General features: G+C 43.2%; 1 protein-coding gene across 1 annotated transcript; it reads left to right on the top strand.

Annotated features, from left to right (window-relative positions):
• The first annotated feature begins 12,293 nt into the window (after window positions 1–12,293).
• On the top strand, window positions 12,294–22,678 carry vgf (VGF nerve growth factor inducible). The gene is made up of 2 exons (XM_035783912.2): window positions 12,294–12,586; window positions 17,290–22,678. The coding sequence occupies exon 2, from the start codon at window positions 17,334–17,336 to the stop codon at window positions 19,497–19,499; it is 2,166 nt and encodes a 721-aa protein (XP_035639805.1). The 5' UTR covers window positions 12,294–12,586; window positions 17,290–17,333; the 3' UTR covers window positions 19,500–22,678.
• The last annotated feature ends 260 nt before the right edge of the window (window positions 22,679–22,938 follow it).

Below are 22,938 nucleotides of genomic sequence, written 5' to 3'. Positions count from 1 at the left end.
AAATTGTGGAGTTTTACAACCAATCCCTGAGCAGTGTGCTTGACCTCCATGCCCCCATAAAAACATGGGCTGTCGCATTCACTCGCTCAGCTCTCTGGGAAACATGAAATCCACTGGACTCAACCTGGAGCGGCATCTCAGAAACTATTCCAAGGCCCTGAAAGAGGCATGGTCAACATTCTACTCAAGCCTTATCAATAGAAATCCTGTAAACTCAAAGCACCTGTTTTCCACCATAAACCATCTTTTGAAAACCCCAATCCCAGTCCCCGCATGGAGACAACAGAAGAGCAGTGTAACAGCTTCATTGACTTAAAAAAAAATAAAGGTCAGCAACTGTCACACCAGCCTTCGCTTTGGCTCACCCTCGTTCGGCATCGCCGGCCTTCTAGCTGCTACCAAATCTGCTGCTGGCAAACGCCCCTTCACTCATCAACCCTGGACTTGTCTCGTCATCATTACACACACCTGGTTCCAATCCCCACTCTATCACTGTATATATACTCCCTCTGTCTGTCCCGTCCTGACCTTAGTTCCTTCTTTATGTCTCTATTTTAGTTTGGTCAGGGTGTGAGTTGGGGTGGGCATTCTATGTTTTGTTCTTGTGTTTATATTTCTATGTGTTTGGCCTGGTATGGTTCCCAATCAGAGGCAGATGTCAATCGTTGTCTCTGATTGAGAACCATACTTAGGTAGCCTGTTTTCCCACTTTTGTTTGTGGGTGGTTATTTTCCCTTTCAGTGTTTTCACCATACGGGACTGTTTCGGTTTTCCTTTATTCTCTTGTTCGTTTATATTTCAGTGTTCAGTTTATTAAAGGTATCATGAATACGTACCACGCTGCGCTTTGGTCTACTCCTTCTTCTACCAACGGAAATCGTTACACTGTCATTTATCTTTGTTGGTCATTGTCAATGTAGCTTGTTTTTATATATGGTGCTTTAACACATTCAGTAGTTCTAAACCTGCCACTGCTTCCTGCCTACTCCTCTCTACCCTTGTGACAGTATGACCGACCCAAGAGAACAGGACGCAGCAGCACATCCAGACCTCTCCGCTATAGGAGCAAGGCTCCTATACCACGGCTCTTGCCTGGAGCACCTCGGGACTGCTATGGACGAAGTGTTCCAGACCGTACGCCAGAAGCAGACTACACCACCACCTTCCCAGCTTCCAGCGGTTGCTCCAGCCACCCCGCCACCAACTACATCACCCGGTCCTGCCCCTCCCGGAGCGGTTTGACGGCACCCCAGCTATCACTGTAGGGGGTTTCTCCTCTCCGTCATGCCGGGGTGGCCTTGGTGATCTCAGTGATGACAGGCTGGGCTCTGGAGTGGGTGCGCCATCTGGGAGAGGGACGGTCCAGAAGTGCAGTCCTATGAGCGATTCACCCAACTCTTCAGTGCCGTTTTCGACCACCCTACAGAGGGCCGAGAGGGAGGTGAGCGTCTCCTCCGTCTACGCCAGGGGTCTAGGACAGCGCATGAGTACGCTCTGGATTTCCATCCACTGGCTGGAACGACCAGGCCCTGTTGACGGTTTTCCACAGCGGGCAACAGGCGGACGTCCAAACCGACGTCCTGGCCTGTCGCATTGGGGTGGCAGCGTAGCCTAGTGGTTAGAGCGTTGGACTAGTAACCAGAAGGTTGCGAGTTCAAACCCCTGAGCTGACAAGGTACAAATCTGTCGTTCTGCCCCTGAACAGGCAGTTAACCCACTGTTCCCAGGCCGTCATTGAAAATAAGAACCAACCAGAAGGTTGCGAGTTCAAACCCCCGAGCTGACAAGGTACAAATCTGTCGTTCTGCCCCTGAACAGGCAGTTAACCCACTGTTCCCAGGCCATCATTGAAAATAAGAATGTGTTCTTAACTGACTTGCCTGGTTAAAATAACGGTAAAATTTAAATTAAAAATTGAGGACCTCACGTTGGACCTGCTCATAGCCATCCACCTCCTGCGTGCCCGTCGTCAACCTCCCAGGAGAGACCCGAACTAGCAGGCAGTCTCCTTCCTATCGAATAGCCACCGCGGGAGTGGGGATTGAAGAGCAGACGGTTAGTGCAGTGCAGTACGATCGTGGCCTCTTCCATCCAACATAAAAGCGGTGGCTGTTAGCCTGCCTGCCAGCTTAGTGGAGTCTGCCACTAGCACAGTCAGTGCAGTCAGCTCAGCTATCCCCATTGAGACTGTGTGCCTCGATCTAGTTTGGGCAAAACTAAACATGGTGTTCGCTCTAGCAATCTCACTGGAATGAAGACCTCCTCCATTCCTGTCATTATTGAAAGAGATTGTGATATCTCTCATCTCAAAATATAGCTACTCAATTCCAAGGCAGTTATAGTCAATGAACTAATCACTGATTATAATCTTGATGTGCCTGACTGAAACATGGCTTAAGCCTGATGAATTTACAGTGTTAAATTAGGCCTCTGCTCCTGGTTACACTAGTGACCATATCCCCGCGCATCCCGCAAAGGCGGAGGTGCTAACATTTACGATAGCAAATTTAATTTACAAAAAAATAATTGCTGCATTTTCATCTTTTGAGCTTCTGGTCATGAAATCTATGCAGCCTACTCAATCACTTCTTATAGCTATCGCATTCCTCACTGAGTTCCCTGAATTCCTATTGGACCTTGTAGTCATAGCAGATAATATTCACATTTTTGGTGACTTTAATATTCACATTGAAAAGCCCACAGACCCACTCCAAAAGGCTTTCGGATCCAGTATCGACTCAGTGGGTTTTGTCCAACATGTCTCCGGTCCTAGTCAATGTCACAGTCATACTCTGGACCAAGTGTTGTCCCGTGGAATAAATATTGTGGATCTTAATGTTTTTCCTCATAATCCTGGACTATTGGACCACCATTTCATTACGTTTTGCAATCGCAACAAATAATCTGCTCAGACCCCAACCAAGGATTATCAAAAGCTGTGCTATAGAATCTCGAACAACCCAAAGATTCCTAGATGCCCTTCCAGACTCCCTCCACCTACCCAAGGACGACAGAGTACAAAAATCGGTTAACCATCTGAGGAACTAAATTTAACCTTGCGTAATACCCTAGATGCAGTCGCACCACTAAAAAAAAACATTTGTCATAAAAAATTAGCTCCATGGTATACAGAAAATACCCGAGCCCTGAAGCAAGCTTCCAGAAAATTGGAATGGAAATCGCGCTACACCAAACTGGAAGTCTTCCAACTAGCTTGGAAAGACAGTACCGTGCAGTATTGAAGAGCCCTCACTGCTGCTCGATCATCCTATTTTTCCAACTTAATTGAGGAGAATAAAAACAATCCAAAATTCATTTTTGATATTGTCGCAAAGCTAACTATAAAGCAACATTCCCCAAGAGAAGATGGCTTTCACTTCAGCAGTGATAAATTCATGAACTTATTTGACACATAGATCATGATCATTAGAAAGCATATTACGGACTCCTCTTTAAATCTCCGTATTTCTCCTGAGCTCAATTGTCCTGAGTCTGCACAACACTGCCAGGACCTAGGATCAAGGGAGACACTCAAGTTTTTTAATCCTATATCTCTTGACACATTCATGAGAATAGTCATGGCCTCTAAACCTTCAAGGTGCATACTGGACCCTATTCCAACTAAACTTCTAAAATAGCTGCTTCCTGTGCTTGGCCCTCCTATGTTGAACATAATAAATGCCTCCCTATCCACCGGATGTGTGCCAAATTCACCAAAAGTGGTAGTAATAAAGCCTCTCTAGAAAAAGCCAAACCAGAAAATATCAAAAACTATCGGCCTATATCAAATCTCCCATTCCTTTCAAAATGTTTTGAAAAAGCTGCACAGCAACTCTCTACCTTCCTAAAGACAAACAATGGATATGAAATGCTTCAGTCTGGTTTTAGACCCCATCATAGCACTGAGACTGAACTTGTGAAGGTGGCAAATGACCTTTTTATTGGCATCAGACCAAGGCTCTGCATCGGTCCTCATGCTCCTAAACGTTAGTGCTGCTTTTGATACCATTGATCAACAAATTATTTTGTAGAGATTGGAAACCCAAATTGGTCTACACGGAACTACAAGTTCTGGCCTGGTTTAGATCTTATCTGTCGGAAAGACATTGGTTTGTCTCTGTGGATGGTTTGTCCTCTGACAAATCAACTCTAAATGTCGGTGTTCCTCAAGGTTCCATTTTAGGATCACTATTGTTTTCACTATATATTTTAACTTTCACTGCTATGCTTTCACTGCTATGCAGACGATAGACTGCAGACTGTACATGCAGACTGTATATTTCGATGAAACATGGTGAATCCCCAAAATTGCCCTCCTTGGAAGTCTGTGTTTCAGACATAAGGAAGTGGATGAAGAGGTGCCCATTGTAAACGGCCAGCTCCTCAGTCTCAGTTGCTAATATAAGCATATTATTATTAGTATTGGATAGAAAACACTCTAAAGTTTCAAAAACTGTCAACATATTGTCTGTGAGTATAACAGAACTGATATTGCAGGCAAAACCCTGAGGAAAATCAAAACAGGAAGTGGCTTCTATGTTACATAGCCTCCCTTTGCTAGATTTAAAGGGATATGAACCAGATTCCTTTTCCTATCGCTTCCTCAAGGTGTCAACAGTCTTAAGACATAGTTTCAGGCTTTTATTTAGAAAAATGAGCCAGAACGATAACATTGCGTCAAGTGGTCACATGAGTTTTGCTCGCGCAACAGAGTTTGGATAGGTAATTGCTTTTCCCTCTCCTACTGTGAAAGACATTTGAGGTCGATATATTATCGATTATACATCGTGAAGGACTGCAGCATCCGCAAGGTCCCACTGCTCAAGAAAGCACATATACATGCCCGTCTGAAGTTTGCCAATGAACATCTGAATGATTCAGAGGACAACTGGGTGAAAGTATTGTGGTCAGATGAGACCAAAATGGAGCTCTTTGGCATCAACTCAACTCGCCGTGTTTGGAGGAGGAGGAATGCTGTCTATGACCCCAAGAACACCATCCCCACTGTCAAACATGGAGGTGGAAACATTATGCTTTGGGGGTGTTTTTATGCTAAGGGGACAGGACAACTTCACCGCATCAAAGGGACGATGGACGGGCCATGTACCGTCAAATCTTGGGTGAGAACCTCCTTCCCTCAGCCAGGGCATTGAAAATGGGTCGTGTATGGGTATTCCAGCATGACAATGACCCAAAACGCACGGCCTAGGCAACAAAGGAGTGGCTCAAGAAGAAGCATGGCCTAGCCAGGAGTGGCCTAGCCAGTCTCCAGACCTTAATCCCATAGAAAATCTATGGAGGGAGTTGAAGGTTCGAGTTGCCAAACATCAACCTTAAAACCTTAATGACTTGGAGAAGATCTGCAAAGTAGTGTGGGACAAAATCCCTCCTGAGATATCCTCTTGAAGCTAGGGGGTGCTATTTTTATGTTTGGAAAAATAATGTTCCCAAAGTAAATGGCCTATTTCTCAGGACCAGATGCTAGAATATGCATGTAATTGACAGATTAGGATATAAAACACTCTAAAGTTTCCAAAACTGTCAAAATATTGTCTGTGAGTATAACAGAACTGATATTGCAAGCGAATCCTGAGGAAAATCAAACCAGGAAGTGGCTTCTGTTTTGAAAGCTCCATGTTCCATAGCCTGCCTTCTCTCCATTTAAAGGGATATCAACCAGATTCATTTTCCTAACGCTTCCTCAAGGTGTCCACAGTCTTTAGACATAGTTTCAGGCTTTTATTTTGAAAAATTAGCGAGAAAGATAACATTGCATCAGGTGTTCGCATGTGTTTGGGCAGCCATTGCCTCTCCCTCTCCTACTGATAAAGACAGTTGCGGTTGATATATTATCGATTATATATTTTAAAACAACCTGAGGATTGATTATAAAAAACGTTTGACATGTTTCTGTGGACATTACGGATATTATTTGGAATTTTCGTCTGCGTTGTCTTGACCGCTCTTTCCTGTGGATTTCTGAACATAATGCGCCAAACAACCGGAGGTATTTTGGATATAAAAATAATCTTTATGGAACAAAAGGAACATTTATTGTGTAACTGGGAGTCTCGTGAGTGAAAACATCTGAAGATCATCAAAGGTAATCAATTCATTTGATTGCTTTTCTGATTTTCATGACCAAGCTACTTGATGCTAAGTGTACATAATGTTTCGTTGAGTGATTGATAAATGTACACAAACGCTTGGATTGCTTTCATTGTAAAGTATATTTAAAAAATCTGAGACGGCAGGTGGATTAACAAAATGTTAAGCTGTGTTTTGCAATATTGCACTTGTGATTTCATGAATATAAATATGTTTAGTAATATTTATTGTATGTAGCACTATGCTATTCAGCGGTTGTTGATGACACTTATCCCATTAGTGGGATTGCAGCCATAACAAGTTAAACTTGGACAAAACAAATTTGCATTCCTTCTCCTCCAAACACGGCAAGTTGAGTTGATGCCAAAGAGCTCCATTTTGGTCTCATCTGACCACAATACTTTCACCCAGTTGTCCTCTATGGACAGGTGTCTTTTATACAGGTAACAAACTGAGATTAGGTGATTAGGAGAGTGTGCTCCTAATCTCAGCTCGTTACCTGTATAAAAGACATTTGGGAGTCAAACAAATGTCTAATTGGGAGTGGGTCAAATACTTATTTCCCTCATTAAAAATTTCCCAAATTTTTGACATGCGTTTTTCTGGATTTTTTTTGTTGTTATTCTGTCTCTCACTGTTCAAATAAACCTACGATTAAAATTATAGAGTGATAATTTCTTGGTCGGTGGGCAAACATACAAAATCAGCAGGGGATCAAATACTTTTTTCCCTCACTGTATGCTCCCTCTAACTTTCCTCTCTGCTCTCGGAGGACCTGAGCCCTAGGACCATGACTCAGGACTACCTGGGCTGATGACTCCTTGCTCTCCCCAGTCCACCCCAGTCCACCTGCTGCTGCTCTAGTTTCAACTGTTCTGCCTGCGGCTAAGGAACCCTGACATGTTCACCGGATGTGCTGTTTTCAACTCGCACCTGCTGTCTCTAACTCTGAATGACCGGCTATTAAAAGCCAACTGACATTTACTCCTGAGGTGCTGACCTGTTTCACCCTCTACAATCACTGTGATTATTATTATTTGACCCTGCTAGTCATCTATGAACGTTTGAACATCTTGGCCATGTTCTGTTATAATCTCCACCCGGAATAGCTGGAAGAGGACTGGCCACCCCTCAGAGCCTGGTTCCTCTCCAGGTTTCTTCCTAGGTTCCTGCCTTTCTAGGGAGTCTTTCCTAGCCACCGTGCTTCTACATCTGCATTGCTTGCTGTTTGGGGTTTTAGGCTGGGTTTCTGTATAGCACTTTGTGGCATCGGATGATGTAAAAAGGGCTTCATAAATAAATTTGATTTAAATTTGTATTTTATTTTCCTCTCTTTCAAAACAGTTCTCAGGAGACAGGTTAGTGTGTGTAGAGAGAACACATTTGACTTGGTGGAGTCAGCCTCTCTTATACATGCAAGCTTATTTGTTTACATTTGAGTAATTTATCAGAGGCTCTTATCCAGAGCGACTTAAATGAGCACTTAGGGTAAAGTGCCCCACTCAAGCAAACGTCGACAGATTTTTCACAGTAGGCTCGGGATTCAAACCAGCAACCTTTCGGTTACTAGTCCAACACTCTTAACTACTAGGCTACCTGACATTTATAGTGTTCATAGTGTATATACTACAGTGCATTTGGAAAGAATTCAGACCCCTTGGCTTTGTTACCGCACCCAGGTGGTGAGGTAGGCAACAACACATCCGCCAAGCTGACCCTCAACACGGGGGCCCCTCATGGATGAATGCTCAGTCCCCTCCTGTACCTCCTGTTCATCCAGGACTGCGTGGCCACACACGACTCCAACACCATCATTAAGTTTGCCTACAACACGACGGTGGAAGGCCTGATCACAGGCAATGATGAGACATTCACATCGACAGGGCTGTAGCGGAGTAGGTCGAGAGCTTCAAGTTCCTCTGTGTCCATTTCACTAAGACCCAATCAAGGTCCAAACACAACAACACAGTCGTGAAGAGGGTATGATATCGCCTTTTCCTCCTCAAGAGGCTGAGAAGATTTGGCATGGGAACTCAGATCTTCAAAAAGTTATACAGCTGCACCATTGAGAGTGCTCGGCATCCAACTGCATGGCGCTACAGAAAGTATGTCACGCCCTGACCTTAGTTATCTTTGTTTTCTTTATAATTTTGGTTAGGTCAGGGTGGGACAAGGGTGGTTGGTTTAGTTTTCGTATTGTCTAGGTGTTTTTGTCCTGTCTAGGTTTTTTGTATTTCTATGGGGTTTTAGTATGTCTAGGTATATGTAGGTCTATGGTGGCCTGAATTGGTTCCCAATCAGAGACAGCTGTTTATCGTTTTCTCTCATTGGGGATCCTATTTAGGTTGCCATTTTCCATTTGGGTTTTGTGGGTTATTGTCTATGGTGAGTTGAATGTCAGCACTCGTTTTTTATATATATATATATATATATATATATATATATATATATATATATATATAGATAGATAGATAGATAGATAGATAGATAGATAGAGCTTCAAGTTTGTTTTGCATAATTTGTTCAGTGTTCTCTTTCATTAAAGAGGAATGTAATTCATATCACGCTGCGCCTTGGTCTCCTCATTATGACGAACGTGACAAAGTAATGCGTACGGCCCAGTACATCACTAGGGCTGAGCTCCCTGCCATCCAGGACCTCTATACCAAGCAGTATCAGAGGAAGGCCCTACAATTTGTCAAAGACTCCAGCCACTCATGTCTCAGAGGAGAGAAGACACATACTTATTCACGAACACACAGGCATTGATTGTTGGTTTTTATTGTACACATTTAAAGATATCCAATGCAAAGCTTAAGTTTCTCACTTTGCTATGTGTCCCACTACTCACCCTAAACATTAGACCTTGTGTGTGTATATACAGTGGGGCAAAAAAATATTTAGTCAGCCACCAATTGTGCAAGTTCTCCCACTTAAAAAGATGAGAGAGGCCTGTAATTTTCATCATAGATACACTTCAACTATGACAGACAAAATTATAATTTTTCTTCTCCAGAAAATCACATTGTAGGATTTTTAATGAATTGATTTGCAAATTATGGTGGAAAATAAGTGTTTGGTCACCTACAAACAAGCAAGATTTCTGGCTCTCACAGACCTTCTTTAAGAGGCTCCTCTGTCCTCCACTCGTTACCTGTATTAATGGCACCTGTTTGAACTTGTTATCAGTATAAAAGACACCTGTCCACAACCTCAAACAGTCACACTCCAAACTCCACTATGGCCAAGCCGAGCTGTCAAAGGACACCAGAAACAAAATTGTAGACCTGCACCAGGCTGGGAAGACTGCATCTGCAATAGGTAAGCAGCTTGGTTTGAAGAAATCAACTGTGGGAGCAATTATTAGGAAATGCAAGACATACAAGACCACTGATAATCTCCCTTGATCTGGGGCTCCACGCAAGATCTCACCCCGTAGGGTCAAAATGATCACAAGAACGGTGAGCAAAAATCCCAGAACCACATGGGGGGACCTAGTGAATGACCTGCAGAGAGCTGGAACCAAAGTAACAAAGCCTACCATCAGTAACACGCTACGCCGCCAGGGACTCAAATCCTGCAGTGCCAGACGTGTCCCCCTGCTTAAGCCAGTACATGTCCAGGCCCGTCTGAAGTTTGCTAGAGCGCATTTGGATGATCCAGAAGAAGATTGGGAGAATGTCATATGGTCAGATGAAACTTTTTGGTAAAAACTCAACTCGTCGTGTTTGGAGGACAAAGAATGCTGAGTTGCATCCAAAGAACACCATACCTACTGTGAAGCATGGGGGTGGAAACATCATGCTTTGGGGCGGTTTTTCTGCAAAGGGACCAGGACGACTGATCTGTGTAAAGGAAAGAATGAATGGGGCCATGTATCGTGAGATTGTGAGTGAAAACCTCCTTCCATCAGCAAGGGCATTGAAGATGAAACGTGCCTGGGTCTTTCAGCATGACAATGATCCCAAACACACCGCCCTGGCAACAAAGGAGTGGCTTCGTAAGAAGCATTTCAAGGTCCTGGAGTGGCCTAGCCAGTCTTCAGATCTCAACCCCATAGAAAATCTTTGGAGGGAGTTGAAAGTCTGTGTTGCCCAGCAACAGCCCCAAAACATCACTGCTCTAGAGGAGATCTGCATGGAGGAATGGGCCAAAATACCAGCAACAGTGTGTAAAAACCTTGTGAAGACTTACAGAAAACATTTGACCTCTGTCATTTCCAACAAAGGGTATTTAACAAAGTATTGAGATAAACTTTTGTTATTGACCAAATTTTCCACCATAATTTGCAAATAAATTAATTAAAAATCCTACAATGTGATTTTCTGGATTTTATTTCTCATTTTGTCTGTCATGGTTGAAGTCTACCTATGATGAAAATTACAGGCCTCTCTCATATTTTTAAGTGGGAGTACTTGCACAATTGGTGGCTGACTAAATACTTTTTTGCCCCACTGTATATATATATTTTTTGTTGTTGTTCAGATTTGATTTATCTTAGGGTATCAGAGTTGGCAACTATTTAGATAATTGAATATTAGTTTTGACCTCACTTTCATACATATATCAAACCCACGTCCCAAAGGGGCCATGTGGGCAGCATTAGAGAAGGTGAGTCACTGCGGGGAAACGAGGAAGCTGCAAAACAACAAACCCGCGCTCCGCTCTAATATTGAGTGGCAGACGGTAAAATTAAACTGTTATAGGAGAATCTGCCCACTTGGCACCCGATTACCTGTGTCATCTATCTCTGCTGGAAACACACTCAGATCTACACAAACGCATATACATGCACACGCACACTCACACACACACTCTTCCTCTCTATTTCTCTCTGTCTCTCTTGCTGGGTTTACACAGGCAGCCCAATTCTGATCTTCTTTTTCACAAATGGGTCTTTTGACCAGTCAGCTCAGCTTTGAAAAAGATCTGATGTGAAAAGATCTGATGTGACTGGTCAAAAGATCAATTAGTGGAAAAAATATCAGAATTGGGCAGCCTGTGAATATGCAGCCTCTGTATTGCACACAAACACTTCCATGTCCAATCACTGTATGAGTCAGACAAGCACTGCTCATTGTAGCCTGCCCCACCATCAGATTAAATGATCATTTAATTAGATTGGACTCTACTCTCCATACAGCAGTGTACGTCTTGACATTTGCTGGAGAAAATGCATAATGTTTCCAAATGAAGAAAGGGCCGAGAAGGCATAAGATAGTAAATTAGTCTAACGTTGATAATCTATGATATAAACTAATGGATACAAGCTTTGTTGATAATAGGCTCATTAATGCATTTCACAGGGCAAAACATTCCAAGCATTCCAACATAGGAGGGGGGGTTACAGGTGCCCCAAAGGGACAAGCTAGAATATCAATACACAACAACCACTACTTTTTGTGCAGTATTAATTTACTATCCCAAGAAACCACTTCATGTACATTACTGTATTGCTGCTCATCTTGGTTTGTACCTGTAGACTTTCCATCACCATGAAGAAAAACAGTGCACGATACAGTAATTGAGTACATTGAGACATTAAGTGGTGTGTGATGATTTAATGATGTGGCTCAGTTGGTAGAGCATCGTGCTTGCAATGCAAGGGTTATGGGTTCAATTCCACGGGGGACCTGTATGAAAAGGTATGCACTCACTTCTGTAAATTGTTCAGGATAAATCTACTAAAATGGAAAATGTTAGACCAGAATAGATCAGATGATCTATTTTGTACAGATCATTATCAGACTCAAGTTACAAATGCTGGTAAAGACTCAAATACATTTGGTTTTTTTATCACAAAATTAGTGTACTGGCCCTTTAATAGTTAGCGATTATAGTGTCTTCAGTGCAGGCAACAAAAACAAAAATCCAGCCCCCCTCCTGTCTGGAAACTAACGCAGCACCCACCCCCAAACTGCATCCCGCGGCTTAGTTCACCTATGTCCCTCTCCTGTGGTGTGTTTTTGGCTATGCTCCCCCCTGGCGGGAGAAATACTATCTAATTCACCCCGTTTCCGTTCATTCATCAGGCTACTGCAGTGTGGCAGAGCCAGAACGCTCGTGGTTCATTCGAGCGAAGCGAAAATTCTTATCAATGAAAGCTTGGTTCCGTCACTAGGGGAAAACTCTGACGTCAGGGCACGTAGGCAGGGAGGGGGGGACTTATAAAGAAGCGGTGCTGCCGGTGATAACTCACTGAAACAGAAGCACAGCGAATGAGGCAACAGTAAGAAAACCTGCGGTGCTGTCCGTGATAATACTCACTGAAACAGACGCACAGCGAATGAGGCAACAGTAGGGAAACCAAAAGGGAGAAATAACTTTCTACTTTATGTACACTTCCAAATAACACCGAGCTTTATTTGTGTTAAGTAGACATTGGTGTGTTGAGTTAGAGTAACACGTTGAATTAGAGAGATTTGAGGAGTGGCAAGGAGGAGAAAGTACCCTATCTGGTTTCACCGCAAGACACCAGGTAAGTCTTAACTACTTTAATATATCTTATTTAAAAAGTGATCAAACTGATTGATCCTGTGGCATGAACGATTGAAAACTAAAGCTATGGTAATGTATTTGAGAGTTTGTATGGGATTCCACCTTGCATTTTGTTAGACAGACTGTAGTTAAAATAAATAGTAACAAAAGTGTTTTAATAATAAAGGAAAATATATTGAATGTGTTTACTCCAATTAGGGGAGAGGTGATAGTGTAAGGGGGAGAGAAAAAAGAATATATATATATAAAGTACATTCAGAAAGTGATCAGACCCCTACACTTTTTCCACATTGTTACATTACAGCCATATTCTAAAATTGATTAAAATGTTTCTCCCCCTCATCAATCTACCCCATAATAACAAAGAAAAAGCATGTTTAGACATTTTAGCAAATGGAATAAAAATTAAATCACATTTACATAAGTATTCAGACCCTTTACTCAGTGCTTTGTTTGAAGCACCTTTGGCAGTGATTATAGCCTCGAGTCTTGAGTATGACGCTACAAGCTTGGCACACCTGTATTTTGGGGAGCTTCTCTTATTCTCCTCTGTAGATCTCCAGGTTGGATGGTGAGTGTTGCTGCACAGCTATTTTCAGGTCTCTCCAGAGATGTTCGATCTGGTTCAAGTCCGGCCTCTGGCTGGGCCACTCAAGGACATTCAGAGACTTGTCCTGAAGCCACTCCTGCATTGTCTTGGCTGTGTGCTTAGGGTTGTTGTCCTGTTGGAAGGTGAACTGTCACCCCAGTTTGAGGTCCTGAGCACTATTGAGCAGGTTTTCATCAAGGATCTCTGTATTTTGCTCCATTCATCGTTGCCTCGATCCTGACTAGTCTCCCAGTCCTTGCCGCTGAAAAACATCCCCGTAGCATGATGCTGCCACCACCATGCTTCGCCATAGGGATGGTGCTATGTTTCCTCCAGACTTTATGCTTGGTATTCAGGCCAAAGAGTTCAGTCTTGGTTTCATCAGACCAGAGAATCTTGTTTCTCATGGTCTGAGAGTCTTTAGGTGCCTTTTGGCAAGCTCCAAGCTGGCTGTCATGTGCCTTTTACTGACGAGTGGCTTCCGTCTGGCCACTCTACCATAAAGGCATGATTGGTGGAGTGATGCAGAGGTGGTTGTCCATCTGGAACGTTCCTCCACCTCCACAGAGCAATTCTGTAGCTCTGTCAGATTGACCATCGGGTTCTTCTCCCCCGATTGCTCAGTTTCGCGGGGCGGCCAGCTCTAGGAAAAGTCTTTGTGCTTCCAAACTTCAAGTCCTTCGACCTCATGACTTGGTTTTTGCTCGGACATGCACTGTCAACTGTGGGACCTTATTTAGACAGGTGTGTGCCTTTTCCAAATCATGTCCAATCAATTGAATTTACCACAGGTGGACTCCAATCAAGTTGTAGAAACATCTCAAGGATGCTTAATGGAAAAAGGATGCACCTGAGCTCAATTTCGGGTCTTATAGAAAAGGGTCTGAATACTTATGTAATAAAAAAATTAAAAAAATGTATACATTTGCACAAAAACAAATGTTTTTGCTTTGTCCTTATGGTGTATTGTGTGTAGATTGTTGAGCAAAATAAACAATTAAATCATTTTTAGAATAAAGCGAACAAAATTTGGAAAAGGGGTCTGAATACTTTCCGAAGGCATATATATATATATATATATATATATATATATTAAATGTTTTATTGAACTAGGCAAGTCAGTTAAGAACAAATTCTAATTTTCAATGACGGCCTAGGAACAGTGGGTTAACTGCCTTGTTCATGGGCAGAACAACAGATTTTTACCTTGTCAGCTCGGGGATTTGATCTAGCAACCTTGTTATTACTGGTCCAATGCTCTAACCACTAGGCTATCTGCCACCCCAAAACACACACATATATATATATATATATATATATATAAAAGATTATCTACAAATAAAATAAATATATATAACACAAGTGTTTTAAAAGATCAACATAAAGGAATGTATTTTCACGAGTTTCAACATATTTTTCAATACTAATCTTTGTAAATTGTAAGAGATTACTATCTCTCAGTATAAATAGCCTACAAGAAAATGGGTGTGGATTATGAGAAGAGAAATAATCGAATGATAGAACGACTGAGGCTGGCTAATGATTGTGGTAATCATATTGACAGGGATTACCGGAGATCATGATAATTGTCATAACCATCATCATCATCATAACCACGCCTCTTCCCAGTCTTCCATCGTCTTTGCCATCACCATGGCGTCACCAACTGCCAAGAATAAACCCAGGGAGACCAAATAAAGACAAAGGGTGAAAAGGACACCTTAAACAGCTGCATCTGGCTGCGTAAAAGAGTGGTTTTGCATGTCAAACCAATTTTGATGCAACTTTTTAATAGTTAGTTGAGACATTTATGTACATGCATTAATTATGTGTATAAGTGCTCTGCTTTCTTCGATACTTTCATGCATACTAGAGTTCCTGTGGTGATAGAGTTCTTGCACGTTTTATCTTGAGGCAACAGAGCGCTTCTCCCAGGTCGTGTGGCGTTTCGACTGAGCAGAATATGGCTAGATAGGGCTTCTTAAAAGCAAATGTGCTTTGGTGGAGAGACTGCACCCTACGTATATTGCCCTCGTGGATGGGCATTTGCAGATAGAATTATGAGAACGGGAGAGACAGACATATGGGGTTCCAGAAGCGTTTTAATACCTGTACCACACGAGGTACAACGTTTACCAAACATTATACAGCTAAAGAATTAAGTATGAAAAAGTGGGACCAGTAAAGCCAACCAAAGAGATGGAATAATTGTAAAGTGATATAGATTGTTGCTATACAGTTTGCCTACGCATGACTTGGGCATGTTAGCAAAGATCACTCTATTGGGAGAAAGTGAGACACAGACACACACACACAGACACACACACACACACACACACACACACACACACACACACACACACACACACACACACACACACACACACACACACACACACACACACACACACACACACACACACACACACACACACACACACACACACACACGGGTGCATCATCCAGGCCAGGTAGGTTGTCTCCTAATCTCTCACTCTGTAGATTACACTGATCCATCTGTGTTATGATTATCCAGGGGTCAAACCTATATTATGCATCCCAAATGGCAGCTTATTAACTGTTGCCTACTATTTTGACCAGGACCCATAGGGCTCAGGACAAAAGTAGTGCACTGTGTTGGGTAGGGAATAGCCTGCCAATTGGGATGCAGCCTCAATGCGGTATTATGATTTTTTAATCTAATCTCATGTCTATTTTCAATCTCATCTACATTCTGGGATGATATCTGCAGTGAGTACAGACCTGTGTCAGTGGTTAAATCCAATGGGTTTATGTTTGACATTGTTGTGGCTGTAATGAAGGAGATGATCAATTGCGATTGATTATTTCATCAGTCGATTCATGCTACTTATTGAATTTTTAAGAGAGAGAAAAAAAATCCGAAATCATTGTGGAGTTAGTTACGGGTAGGTATTATACTGTAGCGATCAATGTGAAATCGGTTGTTGCCATGGCCACTGATATAGATGACCTTACAAATAGCACCTACTTCTTCTCTGTAGCACGCGCATTGGAACGCTTTCTTGCCAATTGCCACCCGCCCTGTTACCACGTGCCTGGAGCGCTCACATGCGAAGGGAGCATTACACACGCAGGGAACAGCACTAGCTCGAGACACTGAGCCAATTAACCTTTTGTTAGATCAGCTCAGTGGAGGCGCGAGAAAATACTAAATACTGTATAGCATGTGCCAAATCCAACGGTTTAAACACAAACCGACGCACAAGAGTTTAATTTATCTTGACATCTTGCAGCAAATAGCCTACAGGTATTCTAGTTTAGCCTGTGGAGCAGAACAATTCAATTGAGGAAAAGTCCAAATTGGACATACTGGATTTAAAGGCATTGTTGTGAAAGCAATTAATATGAACCATGGAAATAGCCGAAAAGCTAGGAAGTCGTTGAGAAACCATTTCAAACTGTTGGCCTAATACTGGTCAGCCATTTTGTGTGGGTCCCTATGCTCAACTGATGTTATTTGTGACCTGCACAGAGGTGCATGAACTACATTGATTAAGGTGAATGAATATAGTATTTTGTATTTTATGTATGTTATATTTATGGGGGAAACTGATAGTGTGTACTGAGAAAATGACATCTGTTGTCAAAGCACATGCAGATGAGTGATGACGTCATCTACTCCATTTGTGCTAATTATTTGGTTCATATCCCTCATTCCTTTACAGGCTGACTCACGTCCATTAATTCATTTCACTTTAATAATGATATGAGCTAATGGTTTTCTTGGCAGTGAAACCACATACTTTAACTGAACTGTATATGCAGCTCCCGAGTGGTGCAGCGGTTTAAGGCACTGCATCTCAGTGCTTGAGGTGTCACTACAGAAACCCTTGTTCGAATCCAGGCTGTATCACAACCGGCCATATATATAATATATATATATATGCTCATTAAACAATTTGTACCATCCTGTAAAACTTTTCATTATAGGTATATAAAAATAACATGCTTTTTATTGTATAGGGGGGTTCCATAGAATAAAAATTCTATGTGGGTTCACCCATTTTTCTTATTTTATCTAACAAATCTATATTTTCTGTCTCATTCACCAGGAGCATCACCTTCCCTCACCCCCTCTTGTCCTTTCTGTGTGGTCATGATGTGGTCCCACTTCGCCACAAGTGCCCTTATCCTACTGGTTGTCCTGTTGAGACTCACCCTAACCCTCCCGCTCACCGCCTCCGTGGCGACCGAGACACACAGCCCCGGCGACAGCCATGCTGCTTCCCCTCTTGGACTTAGGCCAACCGAGGGAGAGAATGAAGGGAGGAAGGGCGGACTTCCACAGAGAGAGAGAGCAGAAGAGGAGGATGAGCTTTTTGGAGGCATGGACCCCAAAACATTAGCAGCCGTTCTGCTGGAGGCGATGAATAAGCCACACGGGGAAAGGAGGAACGGTGTGGAGGATGGGCGCAAGGAAAAGGAGAGAGGAAAAGAGGAGAATGAGAGAGAGAGGCAGGAGGAGGAGAAGGGAGAAGAGGTGAGAGCCGCATCGGATGAGGAGGGAGCAGACCGAGACAGGGACGGTCGCGAGGAGCTTGAGCTGGTGATGGCGGCCGCTGCGGCGCAGGGCAAGGAGGAGCGAGAGAGGAATGAGGAGGAGGAGGAGGAGGAGGAGAGGAAAAGAGCACAGGAGGAGGAGGAAAGACTAACAGAGAAAGTGACTAGCCACACCACCAGCCAGACAATTCCTGGAAAGGAGAAACAACCTCCGGCAGAAGGAGAAAGAGGGGAGGAGGTGGGAGTGAAGGAAGTGGGGGCCAGAGAAGATGTGCAGCAGGGACCACCCACCTCACAGGAGACCCAGCAAGAGGAGGAAGAGGAGCAACTAAGTCCAGATGAAGTGCAGAACCTCCAGAGCATGTTGGAGGAACTGCAGAACTACAACACAGCTAACAAGAGAGAGAGGGAGGCCCAGGAGCAGAGAGGGAGAGAGAGCAGGGCCTACAGCCAAGACGACACAGACCAAGCCCTGATCCACAACCAGATAAAACTCAAAGCTAAAGGATACCCCCGAGCCATGTCGAAGAAGCTCAAATGGCAAGAGGAGATGCAGAAAGCCCTGAACATGCCCACTTATAGAGGAGGCAACTTCATGGACGACTTTGACAATCTGGCTCGACCGGGGGCTGAGGAGGATGATGAGGAAATGCTGAGCCCCGAGGAGGAAGAGAGGAGGGCAAAGGAGGAGCAGGAGGAGGTCAGGAGGCAGGCGATGGAAGCTCAGAGGGCCAAAGCCGAGGAGGAGAAGTTGGCGGACATAGCCTCGGACATGCTCCTGCAGTACATGGTCAAACAGGACAAAGGAAAGTACCAGAACAAGAAGACCCTGCTGTCCAACGCAGCGGAGGACAAGCGCTCTGACGAGGAGGTCGTCAGCGAGGACGATGATATTGATCCTCAGACCATTGATAAGCTCATCGAGATCTCCAGTAAGCTCCACCTCCCCGCGGACGACGTCGTTGACATCATCAGCGACGTTGAGAAGAAGAAGAAGAAAGACGCTCCTGAGACATTTCCCTGGCAACGAACCCAGCAAAGACCCCTGGTTTACCCAGCAGCCAAAGCCATCGATGCCCAGCCTTCACACCCCCGATACCCCACCCTGAAGCAGCCTCTCCCGGCCATCAATCCCCTCAAGGCCTGGTTCAAGGACAAATCTTCCATCAAACCCTCAAAACAAGACCTCTGGATCAAACCTCAACAGTCCTTTCGGACTTCCTCCAACTATCCTACGTATCCCTTCTACCAACAGAAGCCCTATCGAGGCTACTACCCAATTTACTTCCCCCCTCCTAAGCCCAAGCCCCTGTTCTATGCCAAGCCTTCCTACATGCTCAACGACCTCCTGTCGAATTCTCTGGACTACGACTTTGATTTCCCCCCCAAGAGGAGGTACCGTCCCTGGGTACAGCCCCGCCCGAGGAAGCCCCTCGCTGCACTTCGGCGGAACCTCTACTACCCAAATTACTCCAACTATCCCAACTACCTCCTCCCCCCACACCCCAGGACATACAACCCCCTACCCGTCCCCGTCCCCATGCCTAAACCTCGCTCGTCCCCACCCAGGGGTCAGGTTCAGCCTCGCCATCGGCATGGTTACTATTACCAAGCGCCCTCAGCACCTTTGGTGACCCGGGACCAAGATTACTATGGGATGCAGGGGATAGGGATGGGGCCGCAGCAGCAAGATAGCAATGAAGACCTGGAGAACTACATTCAACAGGTCTTTATGAAACCCAGGCCTAGGATGTTTCAGTGAAAAGAGAGGAAAGAGAGAGAGGGGGCGGGAAGGAGGGAGGGGAAAAGGGGAGGAAGAGAGAACAATGGATTTTTTTTTTTTTACACCACTTACTTTTGATTTCAGGTTTTGCCTTGGTTTTGTCTCTTTAATGTACTGTTAGATTTTTGTCAAAGAGCAACACAAATTACATGTAGCTTTTTTTTTGTATAGAGTAAAAATGAACTTGCAGATAGAAAAGTGAGGGAGTCAGGATGACACACATCCATTCATTCCTCTTGCTCTTTTCTTTGGAAGATGAAACTGAAGCTGTTGTCCAAAATGACTGAAAGAGGGGCACTAAACCAATCACATAAAGAACTATAGAACATACAGAACCATAGAACACTGACTCTATAGACTCATCTCAACATCCTGGGATTCTGGAAAATATGAGGGAGCGTCGGCATCGTTCAGAAGACCAACATTGAGGGGAAATTGCAAATGGCACCCTATTCCCTATGTTGCGCAATACTTTTGACCAGGGTCCATGGGGCTCTGGTCAAAAGTAGTGCACTATATATATATATGGGATAGGGTGCCATTTGGGACTCAGGCTGACTATCATGTTGCCTGTAAATCCAACACTCATACAAGAGACTTACAGTTGTTAACAAATACACACATGTCAATGTTTGGAGACAAAATGCACAGTCAAGTGTGTTTATATTCCAAAAGACTAGCCATCGCTATTGGAGAAGAGGCTTCAATGGATATAAAGCCTTACCAATGTGTATCTGTTATGTTTTATTGTTATCGGTGGTTCCATTGTCACCATTTCACTTATACGTCTTTGATTGTTTACAGAAAATGAAGCTTGCAAAAAAAACACGTAGAATTGGTCCTTCTCAAGAACTCACAGTTAACAAACAGTTATCGTCGAGGACAGAGAAAGTCATTGTTATTGTTACTGATACGCTTGATGATACGGCGCCATACTGTACGCAAATGCAGTTCACTATTTATTTAACCAAATACATTGTTTGTTTTTTGATTATTTGTTTACTTGTCTGTTTTTAATCACTTCTGTTTTGCTGTTCCAACAACAAAAAACGGTTACATTTTTATGTCAATTGCCCCGTCTGCACACTTTTTGATTAACTTATGAATATATGATTTTATTTATTTCAATGTACTTGTAATGTACTTGTTTTTTTTCTACAAAGCAGTGCTAAGATTTACACATTCATACATTCCAGATATTTGTAAGACAAAGTGATTTTAAAGGAAAGAAACTAAAAATACTGAAATACAGTTTTATATTGCCTTATTATGATTCCTCCCTCATTTTGCTAAGACTGTTGACTTTGTAAAGGGGGTAGAATTGAGTTAAGCCCTTGTAGAGAAATGGGGTTGTGATCACAATTCCATTCAATCTCAAATTCGATTCACAAATTGAAAAATGTTTTGGGAATTTTTCAATGAAACGGACCTGATTTGAAATGGAATCGCCCCTCACATACTCCCGTTGAATGAGTGAAATGAAATGAGAAAAAGGAAAAGAAACTGAAAACAGTCCAGGATTTTCACTCTGTGCTACTGTAGAGAAACCAATATGTCTCTGTGTTTATGCCTTTAGATGCTGGAAAGGACTGTGATTCAGTATCTCACCACAAACAAAAAAATCTTTGTGTTATTGGAAATCAATATCTAATCATCTCCAAATCCTTACTCGTTCAATATTTCCTTGTAAACGAAACCCCAACAATGTTTTTTTTTTTTACCCCGTTTTCTCCCCAATTTCGTGGTATCCAATTGTTTTAGTAGCTACTATCTTGTCTCATCGCTACAACTCCCGTACGGGCTCGGGAGAGACAAAGGTTGAAAGTCATGCGTCCTCCGATACACAACCCAACCAAGCCGCACTGCTTCTTAACACAGCGCCATCCAACCCGGAAGCCAGCCGCACCAATGTGTCGGAGGAAACACTGTGCACCTGGCAGCCTTGGTTAGCTAGCACTGCGCCCGGCCCGCCGCAGGAGTCGCTACTGTGCGATGAGGCAAGGATATCCCTACCGGCCAACTCCTCCCTAACCCGGACGACGCTAGGCCAATTGTGCGTCGCCCCACGGACCTCCCGGTCGCGGCCGGTTACGACAGAGCCTGGGCGTGAACCCACCCTCATGTCTTTAAATAACCATCTTGTAGCCGATGACAGGGCTTGTGTCCCAAATTGTACCCTATTCCCTTTAATAGTGCACTACTTTTGAACAGAGCCCTATGTGCACCATATGGGGGAAATGGTGCCATTTGGGATGCACTCATTAGCGTGGCTAGCATCAAAGCTCAATCAAACACAGCAGAGACAATCTCAAAGTGAAACCATTTTCAATGTGACTGACGCCACAGACACCAATGAAAAATCCATTCTTTTAGAGAAGCGACGAGGGGAGAAACACTGGGAAAACATTGGGAGTGGTGTTTGATTTGACATGTGTGTTCCGCTTAACTGCGATTTAGACTTAGACCATAGGGCTCTGGTCAAAAGGAGCTCACTATATCGGGAATCGGTGCCATTTGGGACATACCTTTAGGACTGTTTCAGTTTACTCAACTGAACTCATTGCATTTTGGCATTTTTCTAGTGGGTCCACTAGAAACACTGATCTAAGGGGACAGAATTGGCCTTTCCAACCTCCTACTCAATACTGAAGTGTAAGATATCTGCTGTAGGAGAGAGAGAGAGATTATATGGAAGGTCGTGAAAAGTGGGGAAGGTATACCTAAACATTACTTCCACTTTGAAACAGATTTGTTAGTTTTTTTGTTTCTTTTCTAAAAAGAGGGCGAGGGATAGAGAACATTTACAGGGATGAGAAAGAAAGACAAGATAGAAGACCGTCTGCTGCACGTGCCTGCATCTAAAATGTGTTGCTTCTTTTTGATGAACTTAACGAGCATTAAATAAAAGTATTAAAAAAAAATCTCAAAGGAGAACTAAAAGATGACTTTATAGAAGTACGAAGTACCCGGGAAAAAAAACCCTGTTGAAGTCTTGTATGAGGATGTTCTGATCTATGTGCTCTATTTCTAGATGTACCTTGTACCTATGTCGTAATAAACATGCGTGTTGCTGATTGTAAATAACCGCATGTATCCATGATGACTAGTTTTGCTACACAGAGAGAAATAAATAAAATGAACTATTTTTTATTATGAAAGTGAAGTGCCTTTTTTTTTTTTTTTTTTTTTTTTGTGAAGTTCTATTGGCTCTTGACTTTGACTCCATTTCTCACCAATCACACGCAGCAACAATGGGACAAACCATCATGAAAACAACAGCACACTATGTTTGATAGGGATTTCTTGCTTATTCCCTTCTGATTCCGGGAATCTTCCAACAAGGATTTCTGAAACGTTTTTGGGAAAGTTACCCGAATTTTGCAACCGTAGACAAAACTGATACTTGCTACAATGTAAT

Source organism: Oncorhynchus keta, chromosome 13 (assembly GCF_023373465.1).
Source record: "Oncorhynchus keta strain PuntledgeMale-10-30-2019 chromosome 13, Oket_V2, whole genome shotgun sequence".
Classification (NCBI taxonomy): domain Eukaryota; kingdom Metazoa; phylum Chordata; class Actinopteri; order Salmoniformes; family Salmonidae; genus Oncorhynchus; species Oncorhynchus keta.
Note: the sequence above shows the minus strand (reverse complement) of the source record. Positions and strands in the feature narration are given on the sequence as shown.